Source organism: Bufo bufo, chromosome 6, assembly GCF_905171765.1.
Source record: "Bufo bufo chromosome 6, aBufBuf1.1, whole genome shotgun sequence".
NCBI classification, from domain to species: domain Eukaryota; kingdom Metazoa; phylum Chordata; class Amphibia; order Anura; family Bufonidae; genus Bufo; species Bufo bufo.
In genome coordinates this window covers 357,515,964-357,530,777 of record NC_053394.1, presented here as the reverse complement: position 1 = coordinate 357,530,777, position 14,814 = coordinate 357,515,964, and the positions used below count along the sequence as shown (strand labels likewise).

General features: G+C 42.5%; 1 protein-coding gene across 4 annotated transcripts in view; it reads right to left on the bottom strand.

Annotated features, from left to right (window-relative positions):
- Positions 1-986: 986 nt before the first annotated feature.
- Positions 987-14,814, bottom strand: part of MYO15B (myosin XVB) — a 91,426-nt gene continuing 77,598 nt past the window's right edge. For 3 of the 4 annotated variants that reach the window (XM_040438792.1, XM_040438793.1, XM_040438789.1), the window contains exons 38-43: positions 14,453-14,601; positions 14,183-14,307; positions 10,769-10,902; positions 6,199-6,332; positions 4,163-4,303; positions 2,050-2,179 (exon numbers count right to left, since the gene is read on the bottom strand). In XM_040438792.1, the coding sequence (XP_040294726.1) occupies positions 2,117-2,179; positions 4,163-4,303; positions 6,199-6,332; positions 10,769-10,902; positions 14,183-14,307; positions 14,453-14,601 (746 nt within the window). In that variant the 3' untranslated portion in view covers positions 2,050-2,116. Of the gene's footprint in view, positions 2,180-4,162; positions 4,304-6,198; positions 6,333-10,768; positions 10,903-14,182; positions 14,308-14,452; positions 14,602-14,814 lie in introns of all 4 variants that reach the window. The other variant, XM_040438791.1, reaches the window with a different exon arrangement.

Genomic DNA, 14,814 nt, shown 5'->3' with positions numbered 1-14,814 from the left:
GCTTAGGCCATGTTCACATCTGTTTTGGAGCATCACTTTTGATTGAAAAAAAACCCAAAAACATCCACATAAGCGGGGTCTGCCATGTGACAGATCCATTACTGCTTGAATTCATTTTTTTTTTAGCTCCTATGACAGGAGAAAAAAATTGAGCCACTGATATTGTTGACCATAGCATAGGTGATCAATATCAGAATGGTGGAGATCAGACTCATGGCACCCCTGTCGATCAGCAGAATGAGGGGTCTGTGGCGCTCCAGATCACATGGGCTCTTCTTAAGGATATGTTCACACGGCAGATTTTGACATCATGTTCCTCAGTAACCGCAGCAGTTCTTCACTTTCGGTGTTGTGGGTCTGTTTGCTGTTTAGCTCTATTGAATGAGCAGATCTGCCCCGTCCGGACATCACACATCACGCGCCTGCCAGATCAGTTAAATGGAGGTGTGAACCTACCTTTACTTTATTCGAACCTTCCAGAACCCCGTTGGAAGACCTTGACAACCACCAAGTATTTTAAGTTGGATCATGAAGCGTATATGTACCAAGTTTATATACGGTATGTAGATGACATTCAGTGATGGTGAGAAGCCAGGGCCCAGGATATATTCTGGTGGTTCTTCTCAGATACCCTTCAGGCTTTTTGTAATAATGCTCCACAGTCAATATACCATTTAATTGATTTAATATATTACATTATATCTTTGAATGTTAGTGAACATCTCACCAGTAAGGCTTCGTTCACATCACCGTTCAGCCTTTCCGTTCTCCTGCTCCGTTTAGGAGCAGGAGAACGGAAAGGACGGAGAAGGCATATAACTGAGCCAAACGGAGCCCTTAGGACCCCTTAGACTATAATGGGATCCGTTATGTTTCCGCTCAGAAGATGATTTTGAAGCAGAGACAAAAGTCCTGCATGCACAACTTTGGTCTCCGCTCCAAAATAATCTTCTGAGCGGAAACATAACGGACCCAATTATAGTCTATAAGGTCCTTAGGCTCCGTTTGGCTCAGTTATGTGCCTTCTTCATCCTTTCCTAAACGGAGCAGGAGAACGGAAAGGCTGAACGGGGATGTGAGCTCAGCCTATACACATATTACTGTAAGAAACCTCTATATAATAAAATGTTGTTATTAGAGCAATGTCTAATGGAGGTCGCTCCACCACTGGCGCCATGTGACATTAACAGATGGTTCACGTATCCTCAGCTTGCACCCTATAACATCTTTTAACTGGATGCTGCCCGTTTCTTGTGGCCAGACACCTTCACCTCCAACTCTTTCTGTATCCAATGAACACCAAATTTAGCGCCATAATCCTAAACCTTACATGTGCTCTGTAAGAGCCCCCTTCCACCAGCAAGGTTCTGTGAAGATGAACTGAAGAGGTCTTGGACATGGCTCCACACCCACATATAGAGAAATCAAAGAGGTTCTCCCAGGTTTTAAACGTAAACCTTATCCACAGGATAGGAGATAAGTGTTTGATTGCCAAGATCAGACCTCCATGATTTGGTAACAGAGGTGTTGTTTCTTCCCCTATGAATGGAACAGCAGTCGAGGATGGACAGTGCCTCTCAATTCATTCTCTATGGACCTGCTAGATAAGTACAGCACTCAGCTGTCATAGAGATGAATGGGGTGGCAATGCACATGCTCGAGCACTCAACTCATGAGGAATTCATAGTGTGGGGGAATAAGTTTAGGTTTTGGGACAACCCCTTTAATCTAGCTGTAGACAATTTCTTCCTGTTTTTCACATCCTTTCATTGGACCCGCCTCACCAGCCATTCATTCTTGGTGGACTAATTACTAGTCTTCTGTCTATGGTCGGATAATAAGCAATAATTAACCTATAGACGTTAGGATGTCATAAAATTATATAGAAAGCTACAGATCTGATGACTACAGAAGAATTGTCTATGGTCAGCTTAAAAATTAAAGAGTAGAATTTATAGATTAAGCACGCCTGATCCTAGCCCAGTGACCAACTTTGGACACTGAGGGCATTCCCAGTTCTGTGCACGCGCAAAGCTATACAGGAGGTCATTTACTTCAGATCAGGAAGATAATAGCCAGAAAATAAGTTATATTAATAGATTTAGAGGCTTTGTCCTCAGTGGGCAGCGGTGTCCTGGGTCTCGATGATTAGGGCCAGTGTATGGTACAGCTCTTTAGCCTGTAGAGGAAAGAAAAACGAAAGGTTAGAACAATTTACTCTAGCCGAGGTCAGCAAGTGGTGACAACCCGCACCTTGACCTTAGGCCAGCTTCCAGTGGCTGTAATGTGACTTCATATTAGCGTGTCTTAAGGGGACACCAGGACCCCTGCATTTCTACTAAATCTAGGGTGCAGATCCCTATAATGCGGTCAGTTCAGTAGGACTGCAGAGAATCCATGTTGTGGCTGCAATACAGAGGCTAAAATTCATCTGCGTGAATCCAGACTTTGGCGTTTGTGCACTTGGAGGTCCATAATAATACTCAGCCATAATATGAAACCCTTAGGGCCCTACTGTACCTCTGTGTGTCTCCGGTAGCCAGGTCTCATTCTATGCCACATTTGCGTTCAACCTTTCCGGTATTGAGATCCGGCAGATCTCAAGTTCTTAAGTTTCTTAAAGGGATTCTGTCGCCTCTTTTTACCCCATAGAGATGCGGACATGCACGGATAGATCGCCGCTAGCATGTCCGCAATATACCTGTCCCATATCTCTGAGTGGTTTTATTAAGTAAAAAATGATTATATATATGTAAATCAGCCTGGTAAGGAGCCCAAGGGGCTGCACAAACCATTCTGGAGCCCAGCCACGCCCCACTGTGAAGGAGCCCTGCACCGCCTGTATCCAGGAATCTCCTCCTTGCTCACGAAGTCAGATCACGTAATCTCGCGGTGCGTGAGCTCGCGCATGCGCAGTTCCTTCCCTGAGGCTGATACCAGTACAGGGAAGGGACACTATGCCGGCACTGCGCATCGCGAGATTACGGCGATCTGACTTTTTGAGCAAGGAGGAGATTCCTGGTTACAGGTGGTGCTGGGCTCCTTCACAGGGGGGCATGGCTGGGCTCCAGAACGGTTAGTGCAGCCCCTTGGGCTCCTTACCAGGCTGATTTACATATATATAAAATTATTTTTTACACTCCATAAAACCACTCAGAGATATGGGACAGGTATATTGCAAACATGCTAGCGGCGATCTAGCCGTGCATGTCCGCAGCTCTATAGGGTAAAAAGAGGTGACAGAATCCCTTTAAGTTTTTTTTTGTTTGTTTTTTTTTCAGTATTAAAAAAACGAGAAAAATATATATATAAATGGGGCATCGTTGTAATCATACTGACCAAGAGAATGGAGGGCACAGGTAATTTTTTTCTCCATAGGGAAAGCCATAAAAACAAAAACCATGAAACTGTGGTGGAACTGTGTTTTTTTCCAGTTACACCTTATTTAAAAAAAAATGTTTCCAGCTTCCCACTACATTTCAGGGCATATTAAATGGTGCCATTAGAAAGTGCAACAGTTTTCCATGAAGTTTTAGATGCACAAATAGAATTGTGTGAGAATCAGGAGATTGTGATATGCTGTTGGGGTTTATAGGAGATCCCATATCTCTGCACGTTCCCCACCCTCAAGTGCCATGTAAGATGTTAGGTCCACTTTAAGATTTTTATGCTGTCACTTTAAAATGGTGCTCCAAAATTTCCCAAATTATTCTTTTGTGAAATGTATGAACAAAAGTATAGAAACTGCTGGATTAAGGATTAACCATTTTCTCCACTGCTCCCATTTCATAAAATTGCTGTCATGTCAATCACTAGCTAGAGGGGAGGGAAAAGAAGTAAGCTTCACGGATGGTCAGATGCTTGGTCTCCATACTTGGACCAGATATTTCACCACCAGAAAACTCATGTATAAAGCAACTAATTCAGAAAAATCTCTGTGCTATGTTGATCTTCTTATGACAGGTGACAAATTAGAGATGTTCCCCTGAAAGCGCACACCTTTTGGTAGAGGGCCTTTAGGCTTTTTACTGGATTTTATACAGCTCTGTATATCTGGTGTAATATTCACTTCCTAATGCAAACACCTGACATGTCCTTTCGAATATGGTCATTTGTTTTATATAATACAACTATTATTTGCCCTAGAGGTTCCTGTACTTACCTCCTGTAGCTCCATCCACAATGTGTGAGGTTGAGCAGGTGTACCGTAGTGCAGCTCCACTCCCGGAAATGTGTTGCTATCCAGAGGACGCATGGTGCGCATACTGTGCACATCTTGTAGACTGACAGTCATGCTTGGTTGCTGCGTACATTACATAAATGCATCACTAAATATTTTAAATTACATTATACAATGAGAATGAAGAATCTGTACATTGTGAAGGTTCTCAATCATCCAGGTTATGTACTAATAAGTCAGAGCAACTGGACTTGTAGTTTTTCTTGAAGATGTTTCGCTAGTGATCCGACTGGCTTTCTCAATTGGAATGGCTTATACAAAAAATCTCTGGCATTAAAAGTGGTTTCTGAGACAAATACTGATGACCTATCATCAGTATCTGATCGTGGGGGTCTGACAACTGGGGCCCCCCCCCCCCCGCCGATCAGCTGTTTGAGAAGGCACCAGCGCTCCTGTGAGCATTCTCCTCGCTGACCAAGCCATACATTGTATAGCAGCTGTGCTTGGTATCAAGCTCAGTCCCATTCACTTTAATGGGATTGAGCTGTACCTAGACCATGTGACCAATGAACGGTTCGTCACTTGGCCTAGAAAATGCTGAGAGAAGGTTGTGGGGATGCTGCGAGCGCCCCTGCCTTCTCAAACAGCTGATCAGCGGGGGGGGGGGGGCTCGGGTGTTGGAGCCCCACCAATCAGATACTGATGATCTATCCAGAGGATAGGTCATCAGTATTTAAGTCTTGGAAAACCCCTTTAAATACTGGTGACTGGAGCTTCTCTCGTGGAGGTAAGATGTAGATTGCATTTGTACAACTGAAGCTATTAGATGTGATTAAATTGTCTCGGGAGATGTGCTAGAGCAGCACTGTAAGTGGTAATCAATTTTCTGCCACTTACAATGCTGTTCTAACACCCCTCCCAAGGGGTGCTTGTACAAGAAATCTCTAGCATTAAATATTAGTGACTCATTTTTTCAGTCATGGAGGTAAGATGTTGATTGCATTTTCATGACTCAAGCTATTAGATGTGATTAAACTGCCTTGGGAGATGTTATAACAGCACTGTAAGCAATAATCAATTGTCTGCCACTTACAATGCTGTTCTAGCACCTCTCCCAAGGCAGTTTAATCACATCTAACAGCTTGAGTCATGCAGATGCAATCAACTTCTTACATGCATGACTGAAAAACGAGTCACCAATATTTAATGCCGGGTATTACTGGGACAAGCCATTCTAATTGAGAAAGTCAGTCGAATGACTAGCATAACGTCTTCAAGAAAAAATGAAAGTCCAGTTGTTCTAACTCATTACTACTGATATAACATGTACTTTATGTGATCTGCTGGCAAAAGCTAGAGACTATCACCATGAGGAAGCTTAGGAGCTCTGCATACTGTTACATCACTGAGATCAAACTATAGGCAGTATGCAATGAGTGCCCAAGCTCCCCCTTGTGGCAGCTACAGGCAACTACAATATTAACTCTTAAATCTATTATTATGCAGGGATTTGGAGATTTCTAGCAGCCAGAGCTTTGTTTTCTGACAGTTCAGATTATTGGACCTGGTTAAAAAAAAAAAAAAAAAAAAGTAAAACGGTATTCAGGTTCAGACTGATGGTGATTAATAGTTAATGTATCACCAGTCTTTCTAATAGGTTTGTCATGATGGTCGAAAGGAAGGGGCAGCAGTGTGGTAGCAGTTAGAGTACATGCACTCAGTAGTGTAATTTTTTGTGCAGATTTTGCGGTATTTCTGCATCAAAAACCACAAATGTCACTTACTCTTTGCATTGCAAAGCGTGAAATCTGCACTGAAAATCCACATAAACAATTGACATGCTGAGGTCAATTTCTGCGCCGTGTAGATAAGATTTTGAAAATATAATCTACTTACATAGCTGGTACTGCATTTCTGGACATAATACACATCTATGCATGTGGCCTAAGGCCATGACCTTTCCACATTATTAATCTCTTACATACATGGGGCATTATAGCGGCACAGCGTGTACATACCTGGCTGTTGTTCTGTAGTATCAGGAGTTGTTGATGGTTGGCTGCCACATAGCAAGGGGTGAGAATGCCAGGCTCGCTGATCCTTTGTACAGGGTATACATTGTATTCAAAGAGTGGAAGGGCAGATACAGTTTCTGAAGAGATGAGAACATATTATTAGTTCATTTTAGTTACTATTAGTTATCTACTATTGGTTACTTTTCACATACAGGTGAAACTCAAAAAATTTGAATATCGTGCAAAAGTCCATTTATTTCAGTAATGCAAATTAAAAGGAATTGCATTAATGCAGCTTAAAATTAGAATTTTGCGAAAAGGTTCAATATTCTAGGCTCAAAGTGTTACCCTCTAGTCAGCTAATTTATCCATACCCCCTGAGTACCTGAGATTGTGACTTTGGGGGTTTCATAAGCTATAAGCCATAATCATCCAAATTATAACAAATAAAGGCTTGAAATATCTCGCTTTGCATGTAATGAGTCTATCTCATAGGTTAGTTTCACCTTTTAAGTTGCATTACTGAAATAAAATCGACTTTGCACGATATTCTAATTTTTCGAGTTTCACCTGTACATACAGCCCCAAACCTATCAACCCTTTAAATTGAGTTATAAGTAATTATTTTCCCCCAGCAACATTAGTGCTGAGGCAAAGAAAGGGTTAAGCAGTAGGCTGGGGGCGGAGCTCAGTGGGTCGCTGGTGGAGCGAAGACACGGGCGCAAAAGTTTCGCGCTCTGAAAAATACAGTTTTACCTGTATACATGCAAAAGATTTAACAGATTTATTATCACCACTAAATAGGTATTCCCATCTTATAAAGTGATGGCATATCGGTAGCCTATGTTATGATCTTGGGGGTCCACGGATCCGGAGAATGAAGAAGGTGCACCAGTGATTTAAGGATGTGTCCCCTTCTTAGCTTCCCCCACACGGCGCCACTTCCAACCACCTGGCTGAGCAGGAACTGCAGCCGGCCCTATTCACTTGAATGGAGCTGTGCTGCAGTTCCTGTGCACAGTGCGTAGCCAGGCACAAAATAGGCAAAAACAAAGACTTTCCATGCCAGAAAACTGGCATAGAAGCATTGATAAGTTGCACCTGTATGTGAAGGGAGACTAGAAGGTTTTCAGGGGTCTAAAAAACAAAACAAAAACTGACAAGCTTTCCTTAGACTAGGCCATCAATGTGCAATCAGTACAGATGAGGTGTTATTAATGTGTAGAGTGATTCTGAATCGCACATCCTCATCCCTATGCTTCTGATATGATCATTGTTTACAAATAATCAGCATTTCTTATGATAAAACATGGCTATACAGCAATGCTATCAATCATTTGCTGTGCACTATAAAGAGGCATTAGTATACAGTTTGATCAAAGAGCATAGGCCCACTTACCGCGACAAGGTTGCCTCTTGTTTAAGTGGGAACCTACTCTAACCATGGCGCGGCTCCGTGAGGCGACCACCGCGCCTCCACACCGCTCCAGCAGGCAATGGGACCCAGCAGCCGCACAGCGGCCCCACTGTACAGTGAGGCCACCTGGGCCCCGGGTCCCATCACTCCACCGGCACGGCACAGAAGCAGCGACGGCCGCCGCCCAGCGCCGCATGTGAACTGGTGCTAAAGTGGGCCTATGCTCTTTGATCAAACTGTATACTAATTGCCTCTTTATAGTGCACAGCAAATGATTGATAGCATCGCTGTATAGCCATGTTTTATCATAAGAAATGCTGATTATTTGTAAACAATGGTCATATCAGAAGCATAGGGATGAGGATGTGCGATTCAGATTCACTCTACACATTAATAGAATTTCCACTATGATGTCTTTTCTCCCCATTCTGAATCAGCACTCCTCCCCATTTTAGCTCAGGTGCTTTTAAATTAGCAGAAGTCTGCAAAGGGTTTATAAATTCCTACCACATCCCAGTTGGAGTTCTTGGGAGGCTGTGAACAGGTGAGCCTTTAGCACCAGTTCACATGCGGTGCTGGACGGTGGCCGTCGCTGCTTCTGTGCCGTGCCGGTGGAGTGATGGGACCCGGGGCCCAGGTGGCCTCACTGTACAGTGGGGCCGCTGTGCGGCTGCTGGGTCCCATTGCCTGCTGGAGCGGTGTGGAGGCGCGGTGGTCGCCGCACGGCTCTGCGCCACGGTTAGAGTAGGTTCCCACTTAAACAAGAGGCAACCTTGTCGCGGTAAGTGGGCCTATGCTCTTTGATCAAACTGTATACTAATGCCTCTTTATAGTGCACAGCAAATGATTGATAACAGTGCTGTACAGCCATGTTTTATCATAAGAAATGCTGATTATTTGTAAACAATGATCATATCAGAAGCATAGGGATGAGGATGTGCGATTCAGATTCACTCTACACATTAATAGTACAGATGAGGTGTACAATCTTTTTGGGTCCAAGGTCCATGTTTGCAGATTGTACCACTCCCAAGGGCTGCAATAAAACATAGGAGTAGTCCCATTTATGGCATGTCAACAGTATATGTCTTGCATAAAATAGAACCCTGCAATTCCACCTACAGGTGGAATACCGTGCAAAAGTCCATTTATTTCAGTAATGCAACTTAAAAGGAATTGCATTAATGCAACTTAAAATTAGAACATTGTGAAAAGGTTCAATATTCTCGGCTCAAAGTGTCACTCTAGTCAGCTAATTAATCCATATCCCCTGAGCAAAGGGGACCTGAGATTGTGACTTTGGGAGTTTCATAAGATGTAAGCCATAATCATCCAAATTATAACAAATAAAGGCTTGAAATATCTCGCTTTGCCTGTAATGAGTCTCTCATATGTTAGTTTCACCTTTTAAGTTGCATTACTGAAATAAATTAACTTTGCACGATATTCCAATTTTTCGAGTTTCACCTGTATAAGAGTGCCAGCTACAAGGTGCTCCCTCCCCAAAACCAGTACCTGCCTGGTGGTTGAGGACCTCATAGCATGCTTTATGTAGGCCCCGAGCCACAGGTTGTGCACCCCTGTCCTACAAAAACAATAAGGCTGCTCCATTTGGTATCAGAGAGAGGGGCAAACTGGAACTAAAGGTGGAAGACTATCAGATTGAGTCACGCTTTACAGGTCCTTACACCATGGATGATAGCCTTACAGGTGGCAGAACACAAGATGTTGGATTTTAAGCAACTCCTTTCCGTAAAGAATTGGATTTTATCAGGTGCTTGATAGTTGCCTTGTTTCGGAGCACCTTTCTCTGTTGGTGCCCTACTGGGGGCCGCTGGCCTCTACCTCTAGACATCGCCCAGCAATTCCTTACATGCCATTCTGTATGTGACTGATGATCCATTTGTTTCTAATCCATCATTTTCGGTACCGACTGCTACCTCGGTACTGAAGCCGACTTCGGATTCAGGTTTTAAAATGGTTTTCAAATTTAAAAATCAATGGCCAAAGTGATTCACTGAAGTCTTGCAGGAATTCGGAGATAACTAATTTCACCTCGCCAGAGCCCATACTTTTGAATGGTGTACGGAGGCAGCATTCAAACGAAGTTTTGATCAAAGGAACTTCGGATCTATGATCTGAAGCTCGCTTCACTCAACACTACCTGCTATGCTGATTGTATGCATTTTTGTCATTCAAAGGGAGTCCTGTCAGCATTTTTGACCATGCTAAACTGTTGACAGCACTAGGCTGGGGAGAGCCGTACAAACGCGCCTTTTGTGAAGCTTTTATTACCAGGAGTAGTGTGAATATGAAGTTTTATTCTTCCAGATTCTGTTACTAGAAGTGCCCAGGGCAAATTTCGGGAGAGTTCACATCACCATTATTTTTCTGTTCTTCTGATCAGTCACAAGAACAGAAAAATAAAGAAAAAACACGGATGCTGTAAAAAAAAAAACAAATCCTTTGCATCAGTTATAAACATTTGGCATCCGTTTGAGCCATTTCTGTCTGAGATCCTTCCAGATGGAAAACAAAAGTCCTTCATGCAGCACTTTTTTCCGTCCCAAAAACGGATATTGGACAGAAATGGCTCAAACGGATGCCAAATGTGCATAACTGATGCACAGAATCCTTTATTTTTATTATTATTATTTTTTTCTGTTCTTCTAACGGATCAGGAGAACGGAAAATGAAACGGTGATGTGAACTCTCCCTTAAGTGTGCTGTACACATAGCTAATTAACAGCCCCTCTGCTCTGAGTGACAGCTGTGGTGGTCTACTGTATAGATGATACAGCTGTCACCCACAGCAGAGGAGATGGTCTGTGAAGCAGCTCAGTGAAGCCCCGCCTCCAGTGCACTTGCTGGAGCAAAAGCAAACTTCATATTCACACTGCTCCTGATAAAAACTAGACAAAAAGGTATGTTTGTACTGCTTTCCCCAGCCTCTACCTAGTGCTGTCAGCAGTTTAGCATGGGCAAAACTGCTGACTGATTACCTTTAAGAAATGGTGTACATAATAAATATGCATAGAATAGTCTTATTTTTGTTGTTTGTTCCTTCTTTTTATGACCATATTACGGCTATGATTTATTTGGGAAGGCTGATATAACTGAGCCACCGATATGTAAACTTCTGCAGAGCATCCTTACCTAAAAACTGCACCTTGGCCTGTTGGACATTCAGACTCTCCAAAGTCCTCAACTCCTGTAGGAGAACCTGCTGCACAGCCTGTAGATTCAGACGATTCTGCACTGAGGAAGGAATGTATCCCAGGAGCTCTTGTCTGTAGAGGAGAACATAAGACTTAGGCTACATGCACACGACCGTTAAAAACGTATGAACTGTTCATTTTTAACAAACGTTTTTTTCACTAATTTTGAAAAACAGACATTAAAAACAGACTTATTCAATTGTATGGGGGCAGTCGGTCAGTGAAATACGGACAAGATAGAACATGTTCTATTTTTTGATGTCCGTTATTCACTGGCCGTCAAAAAAACTGCCGTGTGAATAACCCCATAGACGACCATTGGTCTTAAAACGGATGTGTGATGGCCATTAAAAAAAACATCCATCACATGTCCGTTTTTCCTAAGGGCTCATGCACACAAACATATTTTTTGTCTGTGTCTGTTCCATTTTTCTGCGGCCCGTATGCGGAACCATCTATTTCAATGGGGCCTAAAAAAAAAAACAGAAATGACTCTGAGTGCATTCCGTGTCCGGATGTCCATTCTGCCAAAAAATAGAACATGTCCTATTCTTGTCCGTTTTGCTGACAAGGACAGGCATTGTTACAATTGATCCGCAAAAAAAACGGATGCAACACGGATGTCATCCGTGTTTTGCGGACTGCAAAAATACATATGGTCGTGTGCATGAGCCCTAAAGCTGTGGATTTTTGTTTCTAGGGTCAGATAGATTTTTTTTCTAAAAAATGTTCTCATTTAAGATAGAGGTAGATGGACTGGCCATAGACATCTATGGTGCTAAAAGTTATTGGTTTCAACGGATGGAAATCTGCCTCACAATTAGAATGGGTCTGCATCCGTTCCGCAAATTGCGGAACGGGTGCGGACCCATTCATTCTCTATGGGGCAGGAATGGATGCAGACAGCACACAGTGTGCTATCCGCATTTCCGGAGCGTCCCCTCTATCTTCCAGACAATTGCGGACAAGAATAGGCAGTTCTATGGGGGTGCCGGCCGAGTGTATTGCGAATCCGCAATACACTACGGACGTGTGAATGGACCCTTATGGACAGTCATAATAGTAAATAGCATTCACTATAAAATCTGTGCATGAGTTTGTATCCTGGGAAATATCTCGTGTGAGGTGTATAAAACATCACATTGCGGCCAAATCTTTGTCTAAAGCCAGCCAGGATATGTTTCCACGTCAATGACCGGACATCAAATCTGCTCTGAAATCTGTACCAAGACCTACGACATTCTACATGCCATGTGTACGAAGGTTTCTCAAATCTCACATTGTTTGGAAAATTTCTACACCGAAAAAAAAAAATATCAGATTCTGCGTGGAAAAGGTGGATGAGTCCGACACAGTTGAAGGCTTTTAACACCTTCAGCCAATTTTTTCATCATTTTATTTTACTCATTTTAGACTATGAATGAAAACTAATGGTAATCTATACCTAGTGGAAATCAAAACGCCTGTCAATATAACCCCTATATATACATTTACGTATTGAATATATATTCTCCTATATGGTGATTATTGTTCAAGATTACGATATATCACCGACTTTTTGCACTTTTTCCATTACATATCTGTTTATGAAATGCCTGTATGCCCTCTGATGTTATCATTGATGTAATGACCAGTAATGAATACAGGAGTTCCTCCTGTTTTATGTGATTCTTTTTAAATATTTTTTTATGATATATGAGATAAACTACGATGCTATTATATTGAGATACCATGTGGTTATATTTATAGGTGTAATCATTTCAGACTATAAATAATTTTTTTGGTCCTTTTCAACTTTTTTTTTGTTCTACAGCCTTTACTTTCAGTGAATGTGCAGCCTATTTAGCTTTTTGTTTTACACTGAATCTGTCAGGGAGTTGTTCTGATGGCTCAATGTGTAGCCCTTATCTCTGAACTCCTGACAGTTCATAAACACTCATTTGAGCCATATTCTTATCAGTTTGGTAAGAATTTATCTGTAGTGATTGTTTATGAGCTGTCAGAAGCTCAGACTCAAGGCTGTAGATCAGAACTGCTCTCTGATGGATTCAGTGTAAAGCACAAAGTAAGACAGTGTCTGCACATACACTGAAAGTGAAGGCTGTAGAACAGAAACTGTTAAATTTTTTTAATAAAGACCAATTTGAAAAATGATTTTTAGTCCAAAATAAGTAAAAGGCCATCGTAGAAAAAAAATGGCCCCCAAAAGTGTTCCTAACCTTTAAGCCCAATTGATTGGGATACAAGTGAAATTTCTTCCAATGGGGAGGAGAGTGGTAGTCTGAAGTCTTGTCCTTGGCATCTGTGGCAGACTACTCATATCATAGCCTTCTAAATAACATTGTAATGGCTCATTCAGATGACCATATGTGTTTTGCGGTCCGCAAAATACGGATTGGCAAAACACGGATACTGGCCATGTGCGTTCCACATTTTGCTTATAATAGAAATGCCTATTCTTGTCTGCAATTGTTGTCATGCTCTATCATTTTTTTTTTGGGGGGGGGGGGGGGCTGTGGAACGGAAGTACGGAAGCGAACAGCACACAATGTGCTGTCCGCATCTTTTGCAGCCCCATTGAAATGAATGGGACCGCATCTGTTCTGCACAATTGTGGAACGGATACGGACACATAAATACGGTCGTGTTAATGAGCCCTTATGCTGAGTTTCTCTCATTAGAGTAAGGCTACACATGTAGGATCTGCTGCAGATCCACAAAATCCGCAACAGATCTGACTGAAATCCACGGGCACCAAAAAACACCCAAAATGCCGGAATCGCAGCAGGTCTTCTGCTGCTATCTCTCTTTGCATAGCAAAAGTTGAAAGCCACGGGTAAATCATCCATAAATGGACATGCTGTGGATAGAAAAATGTTCGCTGTGAGTTTTCTAATGCAACATGTGGAGGTAATTTCAGAAATCTCATCCACTTCACGACTAATGTAAATTCTGCCGATATCCTGCACCCAATTCGGCTGCGGAGAATTTACAGCAATTATCCCACGTGTGGACATACTCGAAGAGGTCTCTAGATCAGTGATCTCCAGTGTGGGGAGTTGTACTTTTGCAAGAGCTGGAGAGCCACAGGTTGGGGAACGTTGCTCTGCATTGGTTTCTGCTCTGCAAAAAACAGCATCATGAAGTCACTGAGAATATAATCATGCAGTACGAGGTGTGACCCGTGGCATTCACAAACCTTGTATCTGACATACTAAGACGTCGGGGTAATGTGTGGTCTAGGGAAGACAGAGCAAGAACGCGACAATACGACACATTCTAAAACCAGGGCACAATTCTGAGTCCTAGACACCACTATGTCCTAGTAATGATACCGCATGGGATTACTCACTTGTCTGGTGGCATGACCATTCCCTTTATCCGATGCAGAGTAGCAGCCACTTTCCCTGTGTACAGCTCCAGCTTATCCGGTGGGCTCAGTAACAAGGCTTTTCCTTGCATGTACTGATGACGTACCTAAAAGGTGATACATGATGTATATCATAGACCTAGTGATGGATTACTGTGAAGATGTGCAACTAATATCAGGGTAACGCAGAACCTCTATGAACCATCAGCACTGTGTTTATTCTATGGCGGCATCCCTTGTGTGATATAGTACCTGATTGTAATGTATTTGCACATAGAGTTCACTACGGCCCCTCAAAGTGGCTTTCCATGTAACTCTTCTGAACTCAAAGGTCACGGAGTTATCTTGGAGGAGAAAGTCGTGGATGTAGTCTCCAGCGCGCATGGGCCGCACAACATCCCCTGTAACAAGAAAAAACAGTCATTTACAGTACGTTCCACCACTAACGTCCATTTCTTTGGTTCTAGCCTTTTCCTTGGCTTGTAAAGAACAGCGTGAAATTCATGTGTTTTTTTACAAGCATTTTTGGGGGGTGGCGTTTTTAGTCACTTTTTTTTTCCAGACTTTTATTCTTAAGCTATAGAGAAGTCCACGGGAAAGTGTCTGAAAAATGG